Source organism: Haliotis rubra, unplaced genomic scaffold, assembly GCF_003918875.1.
Source record: "Haliotis rubra isolate DU_JTF1 unplaced genomic scaffold, ASM391887v1 Scf183, whole genome shotgun sequence".
Lineage (NCBI taxonomy): Eukaryota > Metazoa > Mollusca > Gastropoda > Lepetellida > Haliotidae > Haliotis > Haliotis rubra.
The window spans coordinates 1,614,746-1,635,861 of NW_025765814.1; the positions used below are offsets into that span (position 1 = coordinate 1,614,746).

Genomic DNA, 21,116 nt, shown 5'->3' on the forward strand with positions numbered 1-21,116 from the left:
TTGTGTCGAGGGAGACGGGCAGTTGATACACGCCTTATCAGTCATGAATGGCGTTAGGAAGCGGTTAATCTTCCCTTGTGACCGTAGAGGTTCATCTCAAAATCATTTCTATCATATTTTATGATGAGACTCATCCAGTACCGCCGAATAACTAACATGCTCCTGCTCGAAATGTTGACAGTTATACAGCCGGGTTAGAATTGATCTTCAATAACCCATTCATGTCGTTAACGGCGACTAACAGGGATCAGGGTGGTCAGGTGACTTGGTTGACACATGTCGTCGTATCCCAATTGCGTGAATCGATGCTCATGCTGTTGATCACTTGGTTGTCTGGTCTAGGTTCGATTTTTTACAGACCGACGCCATGTAGCACGGAATATTGCTGAGTGCGGGGTTAAACAAACAAGAACATATCCGATGTGCAGAGATACGAGTATAATCATGTCTCCACAGGTGAATGTTTGTTTTATTGTTATTATCATTCTTGCATAATCACAGCTTGGGACCCTTGAGTGAGTGAACACGCAATGCATCCACAGAATGTCTGTGAGGCATGTTTGACGATTGAGCACCTTTTCAGAAGTCATGGGTAACCTGTCTGGAAAATTGCTCTCGTGTAACAGAAGTTTGTCTTTGGCCAGGATCGCCGCAGTGTTTACATCAGGCAGGGATGCGGGAACTTCCATTTGTCAGACTGTGAGAAAAAGCCATCTGTAGTCTTACTGTTCCTGAACATATCTGACAACATAAAAATTGCGAACCACGTGGCAGACGGACTGGAAACGTTCATGTTTGTTTACATCTTGTTTCAAGGTCATGATCACTGTCAAGAGTAAAGATCGAGTCTCTCTTATTACAACACCATACATCGGTAAAGTAAGAGTGAGTGAGTTTTTTACACTCCTTTTAAGCAATGTTCCTGCAATATCATCGCCGGAAATTGGTTCATGCATGGTGCCTGGTGAGCAACAGAACAAGAACACACTTCCGGACACATGCACACGTTGTTACATTTCATGGAGCATGCCGATGCGGTAACGTATTGGATTGAAACAAGAAAACAGAGCACCGAGACAATCCAAAATAACTGTAATTGTATTAGCTTTGGTCGGATCTACGAAGTCTTGGCTTTATCATAAAGAAACCAGTTGACGATGTCATTAAAGATATACAAGATGTTTTTAAAATTTTTGGAAATTCATTTGCGTGTGAAATGTAACAGGTGTTCTTCTTTTTTCTGAAGTGGTTTCCACTGTGTAACTTCTTTGAAGGATGTGCCGATTAGTTGACATATTGACGAGTGAGGTGCGTCTATATATGTGAAGTATTCGTAAAAATATACCTTTGTCCATTGCCCAGCCGATAGAAAAGAATTCATGCTGCTTGAATTAGGACATGCTAACAGTTGAATCAGGTTCCAGAGGTCGGCGAAGACCAAATAACAACCAAATATTGAATTATCATAGACCCAGGTATTCAGTTATCAGTGTGGGTAGAGCATCGTTGATCGCAATACGACAAGGAAGGTCAGAGAGTTCACGTTTCTCAGGTGCTGACTCAAACGTATACGATGTCGTCTTACCGGTATATCTCCCCGGGACGTAGTACGGTGTTGGAAACTTGGCTGAAACATGTAGAGTAAAATCTTAAAAGCGGGCAGCTGTGGAATACATATGGTGCGGAGCCAAGATAAGGTATTGATGAAAAACATCCTTTTGGGGAAATGGTTTGTTTTGTACACAACACCATTACGTGTTTTCTTAACGTGTTTTCATTTTACGTTTTTCTTTATTGAACTTTTCTGTAGGCCCTGAAAGTCGAGACAGAGGCTATATTTTAAAATCTGCTTTTGTTTTCAATCATTAGAAATCAGTTGGACAACGATGTCGGAGAACAGTTTGGAGACAGAGGAATCTTTGTTATTAAGATTTTTTGTTTTACTTTTGTATACAAATTGATTTGGTGCATATTTTGCCGCATTACAAAGAAAGATAGAAGCTTTATATTAATTTTTGCCTTAAAGAAGTCATAGATTGTAGACTGATATTTTTAGTTTTCAGAAACGGTAGAAACTGAGGAAAAATAAGAACTTGAAGCTTGGTGACGTGTCTTGTTAAGTGTCCTCATATTCTAGTTATCTCGGTATATTGATTTCCAATAGATTCTGTTGTCTCCAATAAGCTAATAAGGCTTCACCATGGCCAGCCACCATAATATTACTCCTATAGTCTTTGTTTTCAGAATATTTGATTTTCAGTGCTGACCACCTGATTGACGCTGTCAGAGTAGTGCTGACCCACCTGATGATGCTTGCCTACGCTGTCAGGGTAGTGCTGACCCACCTGATTGATGCTGTCAGGATAGTGCTGACCCACCTGATTGATGCTGTCAGGGGTAGTGCTGACCATTGACCTGATTGACACTGTCAGGGCGGTAGTGCTGACCCACCTGATTGATGCTGTCAGGATAGTGCTGACCCACCTGATTGATGCTGTCACGGTAGTGTCGATCCAACTGATTGACGCTGTCAGGGTAGTGCTGACTCACCTGATTGATGCTGTCAGGGTAGTGCTGACCCACCTGATTGATGCTGTCAGAGTAGTGCTGACCCACCTGATTGATGCTGTCAGGGTAGTGCTGACCCACCTGATTGATGGTGTCACGGTAGTGTCGACCCAACTGATTGACGTTGTCAGGGTAGTGCTGACTCACCTGATTGATGCTGTCAGGGTAGTGCTGACCCACCTGATTGATGCTGTCAGGGTAGTGCTGAGCCTCCAGACAGAATCCTCCAAACTGGGAGTAGTTGGCACCACCTTTCCCTGTCAGGTCTTTAATGAAGAACCCGGTGTAGAACTGCACCCCTGGCTCGGTGGTGTGGCACTCCATCCACCTCCCACTCGGCGGGTGCTCCACTCTGCAATCAGTTTATGTAGCAAAATACAAGTCTCGTTTTAACAACTACAGCAGACCTGTCATACGAAACACAAATCTTTTCGAATAAACCAATTCGTTCGAGACAAACAGAGTGCGGGTATTAAGTCTTAAACGAAGACATCACAGTATTCGTCTCCGGAAATATCAGAATATATTTCTTAACAAAACCATGAGATACAAGCCTCTGCTTGGATGTCTGGTTTCTCCGATTCTTTGAAAGGTAGATTACCTTTAAGTTCGTTTTAACCGTATGTTACCGTATTAATCCATTGTAAATATTGGCATCATGTCCAACGTCCCCACCTTGCTGCTAAGCGCCTTTCTCCAGACACAGACAGATTGAAGTTGTGGTCGAATCCCTTACCACCGGGCACCTGCCTAAGCCGGTCCCCAAGACGTACAGGGGACCTCAGGTCCCATTCGTTCCCTCCACTTTCCGGATCTCACCTGGAACAGTCCAGACACTTCAGTATGATGAGGTAATAACAGGTAGAATTTCAAAGAATTGTCTGTATATCTTCACCACACGTCGTTAACCAGTAGTTATTGATTTACCTGTGGGAATCGCGCTGTCATCCACTGGTAGGAAAGACTCTGCATTGAGTTGTACCACGTGATCATCAACCTTCCTGATCCCTGGCAAGAGACAACAAACAACATGATTTAATCGTATTACGAACAGCTTGAGTGCATGTTAGTGTGATAGTTGATTTAAAGCCTAATGTTTGATGACATTCTAGAAGTAAGTGAGATTATTGCATACAGCGAGGTTTCGGTGTAGATTCTTACACCGTTTTCAAGCTTAAAACCGGTGTAAGACTCCTTGATCCCATTGGTTCTTGTAGTTATTCATTGGTGCATGGTCATCACATAGTCAAATACTGTTGTGCCGAAGTTGTGTCGAGACCTATATATAATTACTTCGAGTTATCCGAAGTTCGACACAAACGCAAAATGATGACTAAGGAAGGAATACGCAGTGACCACGCAGGCTTTGCCTCGAGATAACCGTAAATTCGACACAACGGTGTTTGTACCAATCAATTCACAAACATATCATTTTGACATCTGGCTTGTCCTGAAAGTTTAATGAAACGTGGCAACTCACATGGCCTCCCAGGTTGAAGTAAGCATGGTTGGTGAAGTTGACAGGTGTTGCCTTGGTCGATGTTGCCGTGTAGTCAATGATCAGCTCATTCTCATCAGTCAGTTCGTATATGACTGTCAGAGTTACCTCCCCTGGGTAGTTCTCCTCACCGTCAGGGCTGATGTATTTAAGGCTCAGTCTGTTTCCGTCAACCTTGGCCTCCCAGAATCTCTACAAAATTTGCAATACCGACTAATTACATATATAGGACACGACATAAGACTTTGCATATAACTAAACTCTTCAGAATTGATTTCAAAGATTAGGGCAGAGAAGGGTTTTCTTCTGTTGCTTTGTGAGGACAATCTATAGTGATATTTAGCACCTGACGATTTCTTCTATGCCTGTAATTAAGAAACATTTCCAGGATTTCCTCACAGCTTCGACACAATCAACTGATCCAGACCAATTGAGAGATGGCGAGGCAAGGGATGCTATCAAGTGCATCGTTGTGAAGCCAAACACAGTTGGAGACTTAAACTCACCTTGTCAAATCCTCTCTTTCCTCCATGCAGACTGTTGGGTCCGTTGTTGACAAACAGGGAGTAGGAAGTGCCATCGAGACTGAACTGTCCACCAGCGATCCGGTTAGCCACCCGACCGATCAGAGCACCCATGAATCTGCCCCCAGCATAGCCTTGTGACGTGGAGGAAATTATGAACAGAAGATGATCTCAAAACATTACAGGTCGTCGGTGGTTGTTTTCATTGTCTATAAGTATACTGTCTATAAATATACTGTCACTGTAATTTTTGAGTATAAAGTTATCGAGAATCACGTATGTTGCTATTCGTCCTCACCTTCCATGTCATCAAAGCCGAGGTTGACGTCCTCCATCTTGCCGTCCCTGTCGGGGACGATGATGTCAGTGATGATGCCGCCATAGTCCAGGACTCTCACGATGACGTTGTTCTTGTTCTGGAAGGTGTATCTGCAATAAGGAAACATCTCTTGATTTTCTTGTTCTTGGTCTGGAAGGTTTATTTGAAACAGGAAAACACCTTACGGTGACGCTGTTCTTGGTCAGTGTCGTGTTCTTGAATAGTGGAACTTTGGCTCTAAAAGGCCAGAACACGTATTCAAACTGCATCATCTGGCAGAACAAACGCAATAATGTCAACTGTACACGTCTAAGACGGTACAGCTTTGCTAGTTACAGAAGCACATGTTATGAAAGTTGGCTAGTGTCGCATGTTCCTGGTGTTTGCTGTGCAGTTGCACATTCCGGTAGTCCGTGCAATCTGCTGGGTAGTGCGGCATTTATCACTGCGCCCCAATAACACCCATTAGGTTAGATTGGTATACTATGGAAAACTGATAGCAACAACATTGTGTAACTGGGTAATATTGTCAGTTCATCTAAACTATTTGAACAACCGAACCTGGTCGACACACTCGGGGTTAATATCATGAGCACCATTATTCATTCGAGTGGGCTCGAACGGGTTCTGGGATCTTGCTGGAATATTGCTAAAAGCGACGTAAAACTACACTCACTCACTCACTACAGGGGTTACCAGAAGGAATCCTGATGTTAGTGAGTTTAGTTTTACACCGCACTCAGCAATATTCCAGCTATATGGCGGCGGTCTGTAAATAATCGAGTCTGGACCAGACAATCCAGTGATCAACAGCATGAGCATCGATCGCATCGCTATTGGGAACCGATGGCATGTGTCAACCAAGTCAGCGAGCCTGACCACCTGATCCCGTTAGTCGCCTCTTACGACAAGCATGGGTTACTGAAGGCCAATATTCTAACGCGGACCTTCACGGGTCAATCCTGATGTTAATGAGTGTGAGTGAGTTTAGTTTTACGCCGCTTTTACCAGTATTCCAGCAATATCACGGTGTGGGTCACCAGAAATGGGCTTCACACATTGTACCCATGAGGGGAACCGATCCCGAATTTTCGACGTGACGAGCGAACGCTTTAACCACAAGGCTACCTCAACGCTCGACAAATGTTGAAGGGCCATCAAGCATTACGGCTGCAGGAGAACGTTAGGCCTGGATTGCAACAGCTGGTAACATATATATCTTTTCCAAATCACATATCGCCTAGAGTATCAGGTGTTATGTTGGCTAGAAAGTAGGCAGATATGCATGCATTGTTACCGATATTTTCCTGTCCTTGGTAAGCACGTAGGATGCACTCACATGTCTATATAGGTGATGACAATGAGTGAGTGAGTGAGTGAGTGGGTATGGTTTTACGCCGCATTTAGCAATATTCCAGCAATATCACGGCTGGACACCAAAAATGACGTTGTTCTTGTTCTGGAAGGTGCGGAATCGAACCCGGGTCTTCAGTATGAGCAGAGAACGCTTTAACCTCTAGGCTACCCCAAAGCCCTGATGACGATGAGTGAGTGAGCGAGTTGGGTTTTACGCCGCTTTTAGCAATATTCCAGCAATATCACGGCGGGGACACCAGGAATGGGCTTCACACGTTGTGCCCATGTGAGGAATCGAACCCGGGTCTTCAGCATGACGAGCGAACGCTTTAACGCCTAGGCTACCCCCACCGCCCTGATGACGATGACCATGTACATGCTAAACAACTTCAGTAAACTACTTTTATTACGAACACTATTACGAACTGACGGATGTAACGAACTATTTTAGAAACCACCACTGGCTGTATATTTTCGTCAAAATGAATGTAACGAAATACGGCTACAACGAGCTAAAATAAGTGGTCCCCTTGAGCTCTCTATAACCCTAGCTTCATGTTCATTCTGTATAAACGGCTGTGTTGGCTCAAGCTCATTCATATGCAGGGCTAGTGGTCAGTTCACTATCTGTCGTATTAGGGTCGTATACAGAGGAGCCTGTACAAATTATAACGTGACAATAGCGTCCCAGATTCTCGGTGAGCATCAGCAGAGATAACACCCTCTCTGACCCCATTAAATAACTCAAGTATATAACTGCTCACAGTAAGATGGCCATCAGTGACCATGTTGTTACATATGGTCAACATTAACACCATCTCACCTTGTGACTTCCTTGCCATCTGCTGTTTTACCAAATGAATCCGTCGAGATCGGCATGGCTGGTTGTGACAGACACCGACTGTGATACACGGTGATACAAATCAGAGGAGGTCGGGACAGTTATCTTCTCTTGTGACAGCGGGGCTCGTCTCAAAACATTTGTCGCATTTTATTACTTTAAATGACTGACTGACTGACACGGTTTGGTTTTACGCCGCTTTTAGCAATATTCCAGCAACATCACGGCGGGGGACACCAGAAATGGGCTTCACACATTGTGCACATGTGGGGATTCGAACCGGGTCTTCGGCGTGACGAGCCAACGCTTTAACCATTAGGCTACCCCACCGCCCCTACTTTAAATGAACAATCAGTACTCGCGTTTCACAGTGAGCTTAATGGCGTGCGCACAGTGAAATGGTGTTTTAAAACATTTCCCTGCGTGTAAAACAACTACTTGTATTTTATCCTGTATTGCACGTGTGTGTACGCGTCTTGCGTGTTTACAGGTTCAGTGAGCGAGTGTTTGTACATCAACACTCTCTGGAGCAGGCACATCAGAATATAATTGCTGAGTGTACAGGCTAGCTTGTTATTATACGCTGCAGTGGGTCCGACAATTTAGTGATTGACATAATGAGCAACTTGTTAACTAATACGTAGAGATGATGACATGCAGTAAGCTGTGGAACCGAGCCGGACCAGGTGGCCTCAGACCACAATCATTTTCCTTCTTTGCTATCTATAGTGACATGCCAGTGCACCATAATTAATATCGGTCGTAGGCTGTTCTCCTGTTGCATGCTTACCAACCTGCCACTTGTCACTTAACCGGCAAAATATGGGCCTGGATCGACCACGGCAATTTTGCTGTATCCACTGTAAACAATGGTCACCGGAAGTTACGAGCCGAAACACACTAGACAGCCTTGAACTTTGGGTCAAATCATGGAAGGCTGGTGTCAATACCATGTGTAGATTGTGGACCAAAAACATTTTGCAATAAAGTACAGTGTCTTACCTTTCATTTAAGCTATCACAAGTCACCCTGAAAAAATAAGCACACACAGAACAGCCCATTTCAACAAGGCACTATATTCTCCTATTTTCCTTCCGGGTCATGGTAAAAGTTAATGGGGGTAACTGTGGTCTGAGGCCAGGTCCATAAGTGGAGTATCCCCAAAAGGTTGAGTATTTGGTTGGAGGTTGGAGGATCTGGAACTAGGCTGATATTGGCAATTGGTTGTTGACGTGTGCAGTTGACGCAATTTTTGTGCTATCTGCCTGAAGGAGTCCATTCCGTGGATGGAATCTTGCCCGGACGAGATAGAGCGTCGGCAAAGATACTGATCTTCCCTGGGATGTCTCTGTTAGGAATGTTGCACTCCAGACTGTCAGGCAGGTCGTCACGTTCTCTCGTGAGAACTATGAGGACTTGAGAGTGGGTTCCTCAGAGACTGTTGATGTTGGCTACTACCATAGAATTGTCCGTGGCGACAGGTATAGAAGGGTGCTGGACAGCTGGAATAACTGCCTTCATCTCCAAAATGGACTTGAGAATCCTCCACCCAGAGACCTGATGTCGTCTTGTTGTCGATATGAGCACCCAGTCCATGTGAGTAATGCATCCATGAACAGTTGACGATCTGCTTGGGGCATCCTGATTGGAGTCCCGTGGACAGCATTGTCTGGAATGTTCCACCATGCGGGGTCCATGAACGCTAGCGCCGTGGGTAATATGATAGAGTCCAGCTCCGTCCCTCGATGAGGGTTGATCAAATCGTGTATGTACCTGGGATGGAGACGGCCTCTGGATGTAAGATCCTGCATGGAGGTCTGAGTGGTCAGTGTGGATTGTGAGGGCTAATACGTCTACCGCTTGCAGTCGTGAAGCGCTCCTTGAAGCGGGAGTTGTGGTCCATAACTTGAATGTCTGGGAAGACTTCTGATGAAGTGATGGTATTTAAAGCTGCGGGTCGTGACCAAGGCTGCAGGCCAGCTTTACTGGAGGCGATACATGCTGATCGCTAGGGTTGTCTTGTGATAGAGCCGAGATCCGATCAGCAAGTCCCTCTGATATTAGTGCCATAGATGGAACTGACACATTGTCCGCGTGTTTTCTAGTGCCATAGATGGAACTGATACATTGTCCCCGTGTTTTTAGTGCCATAGATGGAACTGATACTTTGTCCCCGTGTTTCTAGTGCCATAGGTGGAGCTGACACATTGTCCCCGTTTCTAGTGCCATAGATGGAACCGATACATTGTCCCCGTGTTTCTAGTGCCATAGATGGAGCTGATACATTGTCCCCGTCTTTCTAGTGCCATAGGTGGAGCTGATACATTGTCCCCGTGTTTCTAGTGCCATAGATGGAACTGATACATTGTCCCCGTGTTTCTAGTGCCATAGGTGGAGCTGACACATTGTCCCCGTGTTTCTAGTGCCATAGATGGAGCTGACTTGTCCCCGTGTTTCTAGTGCCACACACATTGTCCCCGTGTTTCTAGTGCCATAGGTGGAGCTGACACATTGTCCCCGTGTTTCTAGTGCCATAGATGGAGCTGACACATTGTCCCCGTGTTTCTAGTGCCATAGGTGGAGCTGACACATTGTCCCCGTCTTTCTAGTGCCATAGGTGGAGCTGATACATTGTCCCCGTCTTTCTAGTGCCATAGATGGAACTGATACATTGTCCCCGTGTTTCTAGTGCCATAGGTGGAGCTGATACATTGTCCCCGTGTTTCTAGTGCTGCAGGTGGAATTCAGGCATTGTCTCTGTGTTATTGGTATCAAGGTGTGTTTAAATGACTTATACTTGCTGGAACTTCCTCGTGAGCCTGCCAATTCCATAAGTGACATGAAGGCTGACATTCAATCAGCTGATCTGTGACAAAAGCAAAGGCAAACTGTCTTTTTTCATGCAGTTTAATACATTTGTAAAACATACTGCCGTCATGGATCTATAACTCTCCATAATCTCTCAATAAAATATAGACATTTCTTACAAAATATTTCCATGGCACTAAGTGCAATGTATACTTGACAAACTTAACAACTTGTGCTCAATTATAAACACCTACTTCCATTCCATGGAATGACTCATCTAATAAAACCTATCATCCACAACATCTGCACAAGGTAGTTGACTCGTGCATTCTGTTTCCCTCATTACCATTCACACTAATTAACTAGCCTCAGTTTATTCATATATTACTTGGCCGGGCGTAGAACAAGTTGGGCCAATGGTGTGTCCCTCAGCTGCCATGCTCTGGTGATACAACATAAGTGAGTGAACTGGATTTAAGACTACTTTTAACTGACTGACTGACTGAGTTTGGTTTTACGCCGCTTTTAGCAATATTCCAGCAACATCACGGCGGGGGACACCAGAAATGGGCTTCACACATTGTGCCCATGTGGGGATTCGAACCCGGGTCTTCGGCGTGACGAGCCAACGCTTTAACCATTAGGCTACCCCACCGCCCCACTACTTTTAACAGTATTCCATTAAAAGCCCATAATGATCAAGGTTTTGACATAGTGCAGTTGGTGAAACCAATCCGCATGTACTGTCAAACCTAGAAAAATAATAGATCAAGTGAGTGAGTGAGTTTTACGCTGCTTTTAGCAATATTCCAGCAATATCACGGCAGTGCACACCAGAAATGGGCTTCACACACCAAAAATCATGAGATGCCTTTGGGACATACTTATGGACGGAACTTGACATTTGTCCTTCCGATGCCCCAAACAGAACAACAGTCCTTGTTTTTCCCCCTAATGCTATGTGGCAGGCAGGGTAACAAATTGACCAACTTTATTCTTTAATACCGCTTGGTATCAAGCTACTGACTTTCACTCTATTCATAAATGCCTTACCCACCAAGGAGGCGGATGATATAAGATTGAGAGTCAGCAATGTTACAGCCATATCAAAGCTCTCATAATGACCTGGACTTGCAGAAACATGGGCAATAACCCTTGTAGGTCAACAACCAAATATGAGACATGCTGTTCAAAGTGATGCCAACACAACTCACTCACTCACTGTTCAACGATACAACGCATAACCTCATAATTTCTAATATAGCCTCGGCCATACAAAGACAGAGGAGCAAGAGATTGGCATCAACAAAATATTTTCTCAGTACTCGACTAAATGCAACACAAAACCCAGTATAAAGGTTCTTGTAAAACGACACAACTCAAAAGAAGTTGCAAACTAACTGATATTACTATAGTTAGTTATTACACCATGAAGGGGGATAGCATCAACAGGTAATGCTATTTCTATAGCATTACCTCCTTCGCCATCACTCAGGTGATGAATTACTTAACTTATGCTTGAATTAAACAATATTTCAATATATTTGGGAGTGTGTTTTCTCAGTCCACAAAATCCCCCTTAAGGGCTAGACATTGCACAATGTAGTCCATTATCAATCTTTTCAAACATCATTGGTTTTGACAATCAACTCAAATGAAAAACAAACAAATCTGCATCTGTAACATCGCTGATTGTGTTGGTATCTAAGATGCTGAGCACGTAATTGTCTCTCTCAACATCCTTCAACATCATGTGAATCAACACGCCAGAGTTTTTTTAAAAACATGGACTCTCATACATTATTTAAGCTTGTATAACCAATAACTGCTGTGAAGTACAAAAACCTCCCTATGAGTTGTGGCTGCCAAGAAAATCGAGACAATCAGTCGCACATCATTAAGTTGCTACTTCTTCATAAGATATCCCAAGACCTCCCTCTATATGAAGACTTTTTTAGACTGGCAGTAGTCTATCAATGTGCCCAGTAAAGTTGGTTTGCATTTTGAAAAGGAAAATGTTTCAGCTGTAGAGTTTAGCTGCTGATGCCAAACTTGTAAGATGTGGATCTGTCTGTAGGTTTCCCCATCCACGCCGAAACACAGTTCGAGGAAACTTGGCTGAAACAGAAACAAGCGTAATCAGATTTTGATGAATTGTCATCACAGATTCATATGTGTTGAACACTGATATCTTGAACTGGTCTTCAGATCGGCCATCAGACAAATACATCCCCATATCGTTACTGTCTGGGTAATGCTGATCTACTTGACTGACCCACCTGATTGATGGTGTCAGGGTAGTGCTGACCCACCTGATTGATGGTGTCAGGGTAGTGCTGACCCACTTTGATGCTGGGTATGCTGTCAACCTGGTTTGCTGTCAGGGTAGTGCTGACCCACCTGATTGTTGCTGTCAGGGTAGTGCTGACCCACCTGATTGATGCTGTCAGGGTAGTACTGACCCACCTGATTGATGCTGTCAGGGTAGTGCTGACCCACCTGATTGATGGTGTCAGGATAGTGCTGACCCACCTGATTGATGGTGTCAGGGTAGTGCTGACCCACCTGATTGATGGTGTCAGGGTAGTGCTGACCCACCTGATTGTTGCTGTCAGGGTAGTGCTGACCCACCTGATTGATGGTGTCAGGGTAGTGCTGACCCACCTGATTGATGGTGTCAGGGTAGTACTGACCCACCTGATTGATGGTGTCAGGGGTAGTGCTGACCCACCCTGATTGTTGCTGTCCTGATTGATGGTGTCATGGTAGTGTTGACCCACCTGATTGATGGTGTCAGGGAAGTGCTGATCCCCCAGATCGATGGTATCAGGGTAGTGCTGACCCACCTGATTGATGCTGTCAGGGTAGTGCTGAGCCTCCAGGCAGAATCCTCCGTACTGGGAGTAGATGGCCCCTGCTTTCCCCACCACGTCCTGCAGATAGAAGCTGGTGTAGAACTGCACCCCTGGTTCCGTGGTGTGGCACTCCATCCACCTCCCACTTGGCGGGTGCTCCACCCTGTCGGCATAAAACACCCTCTCACTGACTTCATCACAAGCAGTTCAGAGATTCAAAAAGAATGCCTCGGGCACTTATGTAAGCTTTATGGAAAACTTTCCTCGTATGCTGGTGTTATACTTATATTGGAATATGTCGTCAATCACAATTAAATGTCTTTCACTCAACCTTGCTGCCAGACGCTTTTCTCCAGACAGAGACAGGTTGAAGTTGTGGTCAAACCCCTTCCCACCAGGCACCTGCCCAAGTCGGTCCCCAAGACGTACAGGGGACCTCAGGTCCCATTCCGTTCCCTCCACTTTCCGGATCTCACCTGGAAAATGTGTGTAATAGTTACACATTGAGAATTATGATTCAATTAAGACAAGTTCAGAAATGCAATGAAGGATAAAAAAGCAAATTCCTGAAGTTTTGAGACTTGTTACTGTTGCCGCTCAAAACATATTTCTGAAAATTTCTTGTAATACTTGAAAAACATACTGTCATGAAGCATGATTTACACATATTAGGTACAGGTGAAATCTGAGACAGATCAGTATCACAATTGTTCAAAGGGAGCAGCACAGGTATACAATTTCTGTAGCTAACACAAAGCCAGTTACTGTAATCAGTTGTCACAATGTCTACGATACAGGGAATCCTTTCACAAAAACTTTAGCTAAGGTAAACCTAACTCCCATTCTTTAACAATGCACTAAGGTTACCTTAGTTACTTTCGAACACCTTAGTGCTTTGTGAAAGGAGGCCCTGCTACCCAATGCAGATCACATGAGAGACTTGTACCTGTAGGTATAGAGTTATCATCCAGAGGCAGGAAATGTTCTGCATTGATCTGCACACGATGATCATCGATCTTCCCTGATGCCTGGAAACAGATTTTGTAAATTCATGTAAAACACATGGCTCTCTATTTGAGCAATTATTGGTCGAAACATGACAATTCAGTATCTCTTTATCTTTGTTGTCTAAAGCCACATTAAACAATATTCCTATATGAGTCTCTCATATTTATGTTAAGTTTCCATCTTTAATATCTAATTCAACAGTGATACTTGTCCGATTTAACATCTGTGATGCCAAGTTTAACTACAATCATCTGAAACACAAATACCAGAACTCACATGGCCTCCCAGATTAAAGTAAGCATGGTTGGTGAAGTTGACAGGTGTTGCCTTGGTCGATGTTGCCGTGTAGTCAATGATCAGCTCATTCTCATCAGTCAGTACGTATGTGACTGTCAGAGTTACCTCCCCTGGGTAGTTCTCCTCACCATCTGGGCTGACATATTCAAGGCTCAGTCTGTTTCCGTCAACCTTGGCCTCCCATAGTCGCTATAGAGGTGAAATATAGTTCCGCTGTTATTATCACCAAAGCAGGGGTCATAATACACCAATAAGAGTGTTGGCTATTATTCTTTTGAAAAGTGAGTGAGAGAGCAACAGATTCAGTGAGTTGTGTTTAGTGTGAGTGAGTGAGTTTGGTTTTACGCCACACTCAGCAATATTCCAGCTAAATGGCAGCGGTCTGTAAATAATCGAGTCTGGACCAGACAATCCAGTGATCAACAGCATGAGCATCGATCTGCGCAATTGGGAACCGATGACATGTGTCAACCAAGTCAGCAAGCCTGACCACCCGATCCCGTTAGTCGCCTCTTACGACAAGCATAGTCGCCTTTTGTGGCAAGCATGGGTTGCTGAAGACCTATTCTACACCGGATTGAGTTGTGTTTAACACAGCTTTTGACAGTATTCTTGTTATATCCCAGTCAGTGTCAGCTTGTTGTGGAAGGAGAGCCCAAAATGATGTAGGCTTCAGATGTTTACTAATCTGGCAATATGTGGTGGCATGTGGTCCTGTGCATAGAGCTCAGGTAACAAATCAGTTGAAGTTAAGCAAAGTTGAGCGGGGAGAGTCCTTGGATGTGTGACCGGGTTTGGCAATTTGACTCCTGAGAGTTTCTTTGACTTCAGTCCTGCCCCACAACGAAACATGTGACACATGTGGTCTCTCCTAAGGCAAGTGAGTTTGTTCAAAATTGCCTCTGTTCATCCAGCAGAAAAATGGGTACCCGGTGGGATAAGTCATGTGACTATAACCTTTTAGCGCCTAACAGGCAGCTTGGGTTATCCAGGGTAATAATGTGCTGTGCTATGAGCACATCATCATTGGCAGTGCTATGAGCATACTTAGTGAGGAGTTTGGCGCTATATAAATGGAAACATTATTATTATTAATCCACAACATGTCTATGGTGCTGACAGTCCCGGAACTATAACTGATAGCAAGGACCAAGACTTCAAATATCCAACATATATAAGGTCAAATAAACATGTATCAAAGGACAAGTCCACCGAACCCTGGGCTCAGTTCGACAAAACCATACACTGATTTATCAAAAGTTGACACACTCTTTAGCGTTTCCTATTGCTGACATAATGAAGCTTAAACATATATAGAATTAGTTCTCAGGCAATGGCCTTTGACAAAGATAGAAAACGGTGCGGGCAGGCACCATCTTTTTTTGTAACCTTTGAAGGATCCCCAAACTTTCATACAGTTGTATTCACAGAACTCAACCTGATAGCACACTGTATACTATCAAAAGGAACTCAACCTGATAGTACACTGTATACTATCAAAAGGAACTCAACCTGATAGCACACTGTATACTATCAAAAGGAACTCAACCTGATAGTACACTGTATACTATCAAAAGGAACTCAACCTGATAGTACACTGTATACTATCAAAAGGAACTCAACCTGATAGTACACTGTATACCGGTACTATCAAAAGGAACTCAACCTGATAGTACACTGTATACTATCAAAAGGAACTCAACCTGATAGTACACTGTATACTATCAAAAGGAACTCAACCTGATAGTACACTGTATACTATCAAAAGGAACTCAACCTGATAGTACACTGTATACTATCAAAAGGAACTCAACCTGATAGTACACTGTATACTATCAAAAGGAACTCAACCTGATAGTACACTGTATACTATCAAAAGGAACTCAACCTGATAGTACACTGTATACTATCAAAAGGAACTCAACCTGATAGTACACTGTATACTATCAAAGGAACTCAACCTGATAGTACACTGTATACTATCAAAGGAACTCAACCTGATAGTACACTGTATACTATCAAAGGAACTCAACCTGATAGTACACTGTATACTATCAAAAGGAACTCAACCTGATAGTACACTGTATACTATCAAAAGGAACTCAACCTGATAGTACACTGTATACTATCAAAAGGAACTCAACCTGATAGTACACTGTATACTATCAAAAGGAACTCAACCTGATAGTACACTGTATACCGGTCTAAAGGAACTCAACCTGATAGTACACTGTATACTATCAAAGGAACTCAACCTGATAGTACACTGTATACCATCAAAGGAACTCAACCTGATAGTACACTGTATACACTATCAAAGGAACTCAACCTGATAGTACACTGTATACCATCAAAGGGAACTCAACCTGATAGTACACTGTATACTATCAAAAGGAACTCAACCTGATAGTACACTGTATACTATCAAAGGAACTCAACCTGATAGTACACTGTATACTATCAAAGGAACTCAACCTGATAGTACACTGTATACGGTATCAAAGGAATCTCAACCTGATAGCACACTGTATACTATCAAAAGGAACTCAACCTGATAGTACACTGTATACTATCAAAAGGAACTCAACCTGATAGTACACTGTATACTATCAAAAGGAACTCAACCTGATAGTACACTGTATACTATCAAAAGGAACTCAACCTGATAGTACACTGTATACTATCAAAAGGAACTCAACCTGATAGTACACTGTATACTATCAAAAGCACACACAATATGTTTAAGCCTTGAAGCTAGTTAGCCTACTGTGTGTTTACATAGCAGATACACTATTTTTATAGTTTATTGACACCTTTGCTAAAATAACAAACAGATACAACAATTTACAGGGTATTCTATGCTATCTCCAGTCTTTGACTACTATTTGACCACCAGTGTGCTTTTCTTCGAGTTTGTTTCACAACATGAAGTTGTTCTCTTAAGCACATAAAACCAGAAATACTCAACAAATCCGAACTGCAGTATGCACGATTGTCTTTTTATTTTCCTATCTGGCAGTTAAGTGTTCATTGTATATCTGGACTTACACTAATAATGCATTACAATAATTTAATTCAAGATTTTACTCAGTTTTCGCTACATTAATTTTGATGAAATCGTATATGGGAAGATCAGTAAATTGTACCACTGCACCAACTTTCGTTTAAATGACTATTAGTTGAAATGACTATTAGATATAGAGAATCTCACCTGAGTGTCTTTTGATATCAAATACATCACCATGAGTTGATAAAGTCACAAACATCCGAGGCTTGCCGAGGATATTTGTACTTTTATCAACGAGTGTTGATATATTTGATATCAAAAGACACAAGGGTGAGATTCTATTTATCATAAAAAATCATTCTTCTTTAGTTTTCAATGAAAAATGTACATCTCTGAACATGGTACTGCCATGAGACTTGCAGTGTAACGATGTCATATGATTGTGACGTCATCAAGTTAATGACATCATGGCATTGTCAGGGCATTGTACAAAATCTACTGTCAAAACGATATCTCCTAGGAGATATTGTTTGATCTCACACAAGCAATATCTCCTGTGGAACACAGTTTTGGATGATAAACATAGTTTCCCTACCACTGTATTCTAAATAGTTTTCCTATTGTTTTAGTTATGATTCTGGCCATATAAAGAGTATTTTCAAAACTAAAACACCCACTGATCGGGGAAATGGGTGAACAGCTGACTGCAATGTTCGACTCTTTTACAGTACAATAAAATGTCCACACATAATTTAAATGTCTACATATGAAAAAAGGTCTGGCATTCAGTACACAAATACTATTGAATTTGTAAATCATCATGTCTAATGATGTTTCAACGTAAATTTCATTATGTCATTGACCAAACTAGCGAACAGCCTAACAAGCTAAAAAAGCTACTAATGCCATTAACATACGTTGTTCCTGGCTTCCTTTGCATATATTGATGTATGAGAGACAGAGCCCAGCTTACAATTACCATAACACGACATGAGACATGAACTAGTTTGCATGGGAAGGGAAGTAACTGCATGCTATACTCGATCTCGTTAATAATATTTAGTATTGCAATATTTCAATGCCAGGCTGTGTGTTCAAGACACAGCATACTGGAAATAGAAATGAAACGTGCAGACTTTGTGATGGTGTTATGATGGCAGTGACTAATTCTTAGGCCGACAATGTAAGTGCAATCCAGTGGAAAATGTAGGTTTAGCAATAGTTTTCACCTTCTGCAAACATGCTTATCCCCAGTAAACTCACCTTGTCAAATCCTCTCTTTCCTCCATGCAGACTGTTGGGTCCATTGTTAACAAACAGGGAGTAGGATTTGCCATCAAGACTGAACTGTCCACCAGCGATCCTGTTGGCATATCGTCCAATCAGAGCACCCATATATGGACCCCCAGCATAGCCTATGCAAAATTATGAAGGTCAAAATAAACTTGTATGGTTAATTCCACCCAACATACCTTATTTTAAGTCCTCATAACAAAGGTAGAAAATTATTATAGGCTGTTTTGTTTGTTTTCTTCTAATCATTACAGTTTATATTTCAGGGATTCAATTATTATGATCATATTGTTTGTTTCAGTGAGAGTAAAATTATTTTAAAGGAATGAATGTGTTCAATTTAAATTGTCATATTCTTACAGTCCATCATATATATACCTTCCATGTTATCAAAGCCAAGACTGACGTCCTCCATCTTGCCATTCCTGTCGGGGACGATGATGTCAGTGATGATGCCGCCATAGTCCAGGACTCTCACGATAACGTTGTTCTTGTTCTGGAAGGTGTATCTGCAATAACGAAACGTGCTACTATGATGTTGTTCTTGTGTATCTGAAGTTTGGGAACATTAGGCTTGCATAAATTGTTCTTTTCTGAAAAGTTGATATTTTACATATCCAACCACAGAAAGCTTTAATTATTATCTAATACCATCCTCAGTTATTCTCTACCAATTAATGTATTTGAACAGCTTACTGACATCTGTGAATGTACAATGTGAATGACCGACCCCCCCAATTTATCGACAAAGTAAGTGATCCCCCCTGCATGTCATGTACAAAATCAATGACCCCCACCTCCTTTCCATAATTTTTAAGCAGAATATTTTAATATTCTATGTACAAAATTGCTCCCCCCCTGAACAAATTGGTCACACCCCTCCGCCACGCTTAAAACATCATACCACCACCCCCACCCCCCATTTTTACGTAAGCTATTTCACTTTGAAGCTAGGAAAATCTGATATTACAAACAATTAAGGACAAAGTTTCATCTCTGATATTCAACCCATGATGTCAACTGCACACAGGCCTAGCTACGACTTGGATCTTACTCTAGTTGCAAATGACGAACTGGTTCTGTCTACGAAATCACCGTCTCCCCAAATGACAGGGTCTTTCGAATGTTTTACTTATAAGATTATAACTTTTATAATATTTAGATTGAATTTAAACAATATCTTAAAATTTGTTAAACCTGATCAATAATTACAAACATTTGCTAAGACTTCTGCCCGTATACGAGTTTCTAGTCAAACCACATTACCTAAATCAGGGGAGAAAATAAATAAATGTTGTGGATTATCCCTCCCTAAATGTAAACCGTTCGGCCTTCTCTTAAAGCAGAGCCAGAGGGCAAGTCGGCAGACTGGGCGCTGCAATAGTTCAGCTCGTTATACTGCATTTAACCTACATGCCCGTCTGCGCAGTCTAATGACACGTCTCTGATTAATGCTTTGCTGTGGGGTTCATCGGGTTTGTCTTACGATTGGGTACTGTCACCTATTTTAGATTTACGTGTCTGTCAAATGCCATTAAAAGCTGTGAAATAAAAGTATGTAAATGTCACCTTGTAACAGACTCTCCTTCGACAGATTTTCCAAAAGAATCTTGACTGATCGGCATCATTGACTTTCACGGACACTGAGAACACCTTGTCTTGCGTCCGTCCCAACACGTCAAATTAGAGTTATCTCCCTTGAATCGTACGCGGATGCCCTCGATTAGACTGTTTTTCCTGCCCCAGAGCGCTTGCGCTCCTCTTTGCATTCAAATAGTACTTTGTTCCGCCGCTTGGAGGCGAGGGGCAGGGTACCAGTCTACTGCTATTGCAGCCTTAATGCAAACGATTATTGTTTCAGGTGTCAAATATTCCTGTGAGAAAATATTTCTGTAGAAACAATATCCTTGGAAAACAATACTGCTACAATTTGTACCAAGGTTACTACTTCACACTGAAATAATATCCACGTTGCCAGAATGGATATGCCCGCTATATGAAGTGGGTGAGTATGGTTTTACGCCGCTTTTAGCAATAGTCCAGCAATACCACGGCAGGGGACACCAGAAATAGGTTTCACACTATGTACCCATGTGGGGAATCGTGACGAGCGAAGGCCTTAACCACTAGGCTGCCCCACCGCCCCCAATAAAGTGAAGAAAATACTGTATTAACAGTGTATGAAATAAGCCAAAAACCCAGCCAGACATCAGGGCTGGTAACTTCAAAATGTTACCAGCCCCAAATGGATTTAACCAGATCTGACAATCCAAAGAAAATTACTCAGATGTTGGAACATGTTTTCTAAAAGAGTTTACCATACCATCGGGCTGGCTAGCTGTAAATGTAGACCGTCCGTCAGAAATCTAGCCCGTCTCGGGGGTTGTATTCCATAACCCCTACATGCCACTACCCCTACAGCCCAGTACCCCTACAATTAGTTAAAACAACACACGGCATTTACCTGTCTGGCATAATGAACTGACCCAAAGAGAGATTAGTGCATAGAGTATACAGATGAGGTCAAGGGAGGGATTGAACTGTTCTTTAGTGTTTTGTGTCAAGGAAATTTGGGATTAGCTAAAAGTTGTTTTAGTTTCATGATGAAAGATAAACCTCTAGTGAGAAGAACAATTTTACAAACTGGATAATGTGGAGGTTGTTAAATGTTGAAATTGAGTTGTTTTAGTGCCATGATAAAAGATACACAGTATTATTGAGAAGTGGAGGGAAATGAGAAGG

At 42.5% G+C, this 21,116-nt stretch overlaps 2 protein-coding genes across 2 annotated transcripts in view; both read right to left on the minus strand.

Moving 5' to 3' along the window:
- The window catches only part of LOC124273715 (galactose mutarotase-like), a 76,517-nt gene extending 69,318 nt beyond the window's left edge, over nucleotides 1-7,199 (minus strand). Inside the window, exons 1-4 of the mRNA XM_046709014.1 lie at nucleotides 7,089-7,199; nucleotides 4,889-5,019; nucleotides 4,573-4,724; nucleotides 4,049-4,258 (exon numbers count right to left, since the gene is read on the minus strand). Coding sequence (XP_046564970.1) covers nucleotides 4,049-4,258; nucleotides 4,573-4,724; nucleotides 4,889-5,019; nucleotides 7,089-7,144 — 549 coding nt within the window. The 5' untranslated portion in view covers nucleotides 7,145-7,199. The remainder of the gene's footprint in view (nucleotides 1-4,048; nucleotides 4,259-4,572; nucleotides 4,725-4,888; nucleotides 5,020-7,088) is intronic.
- A 4,748-nt stretch (nucleotides 7,200-11,947) lies between these two features.
- LOC124273680 (galactose mutarotase-like) lies at nucleotides 11,948-20,057 on the minus strand. Its single transcript, XM_046708954.1, has 8 exons — nucleotides 19,944-20,057; nucleotides 18,753-18,883; nucleotides 18,345-18,496; nucleotides 14,054-14,263; nucleotides 13,716-13,797; nucleotides 13,101-13,245; nucleotides 12,612-12,932; nucleotides 11,948-12,032 (listed from the first exon to the last, which is right to left on the minus strand). The coding sequence occupies exons 1-8, from the start codon at nucleotides 20,000-20,002 to the stop codon at nucleotides 11,948-11,950; spliced, it is 1,185 nt and encodes a 394-aa protein (XP_046564910.1). The 5' UTR covers nucleotides 20,003-20,057.
- Nucleotides 20,058-21,116: the final 1,059 nt, after the last annotated feature.

Excerpts from the sequence above, each read along its gene's own strand:
- LOC124273680 (XM_046708954.1), bottom strand. The coding sequence starts at position 20,002 with ATGATGCCGATCAGTCAAGATTCTTTTGGAAAATCTGTCGAAGGAGAG. Across the intron at positions 18,884-19,943 it reads GAAGGAGAGTCTGTTACAAG|ATACACCTTCCAGAACAAGA; the intron begins GTGACATTTACA and ends TCGTTATTGCAG. Across the intron at positions 13,798-14,053 it reads ACTTTAATCTGGGAGGCCAT|GCATCAGGGAAGATCGATGA; the intron begins GTGAGTTCTGGT and ends ATCTGTTTCCAG.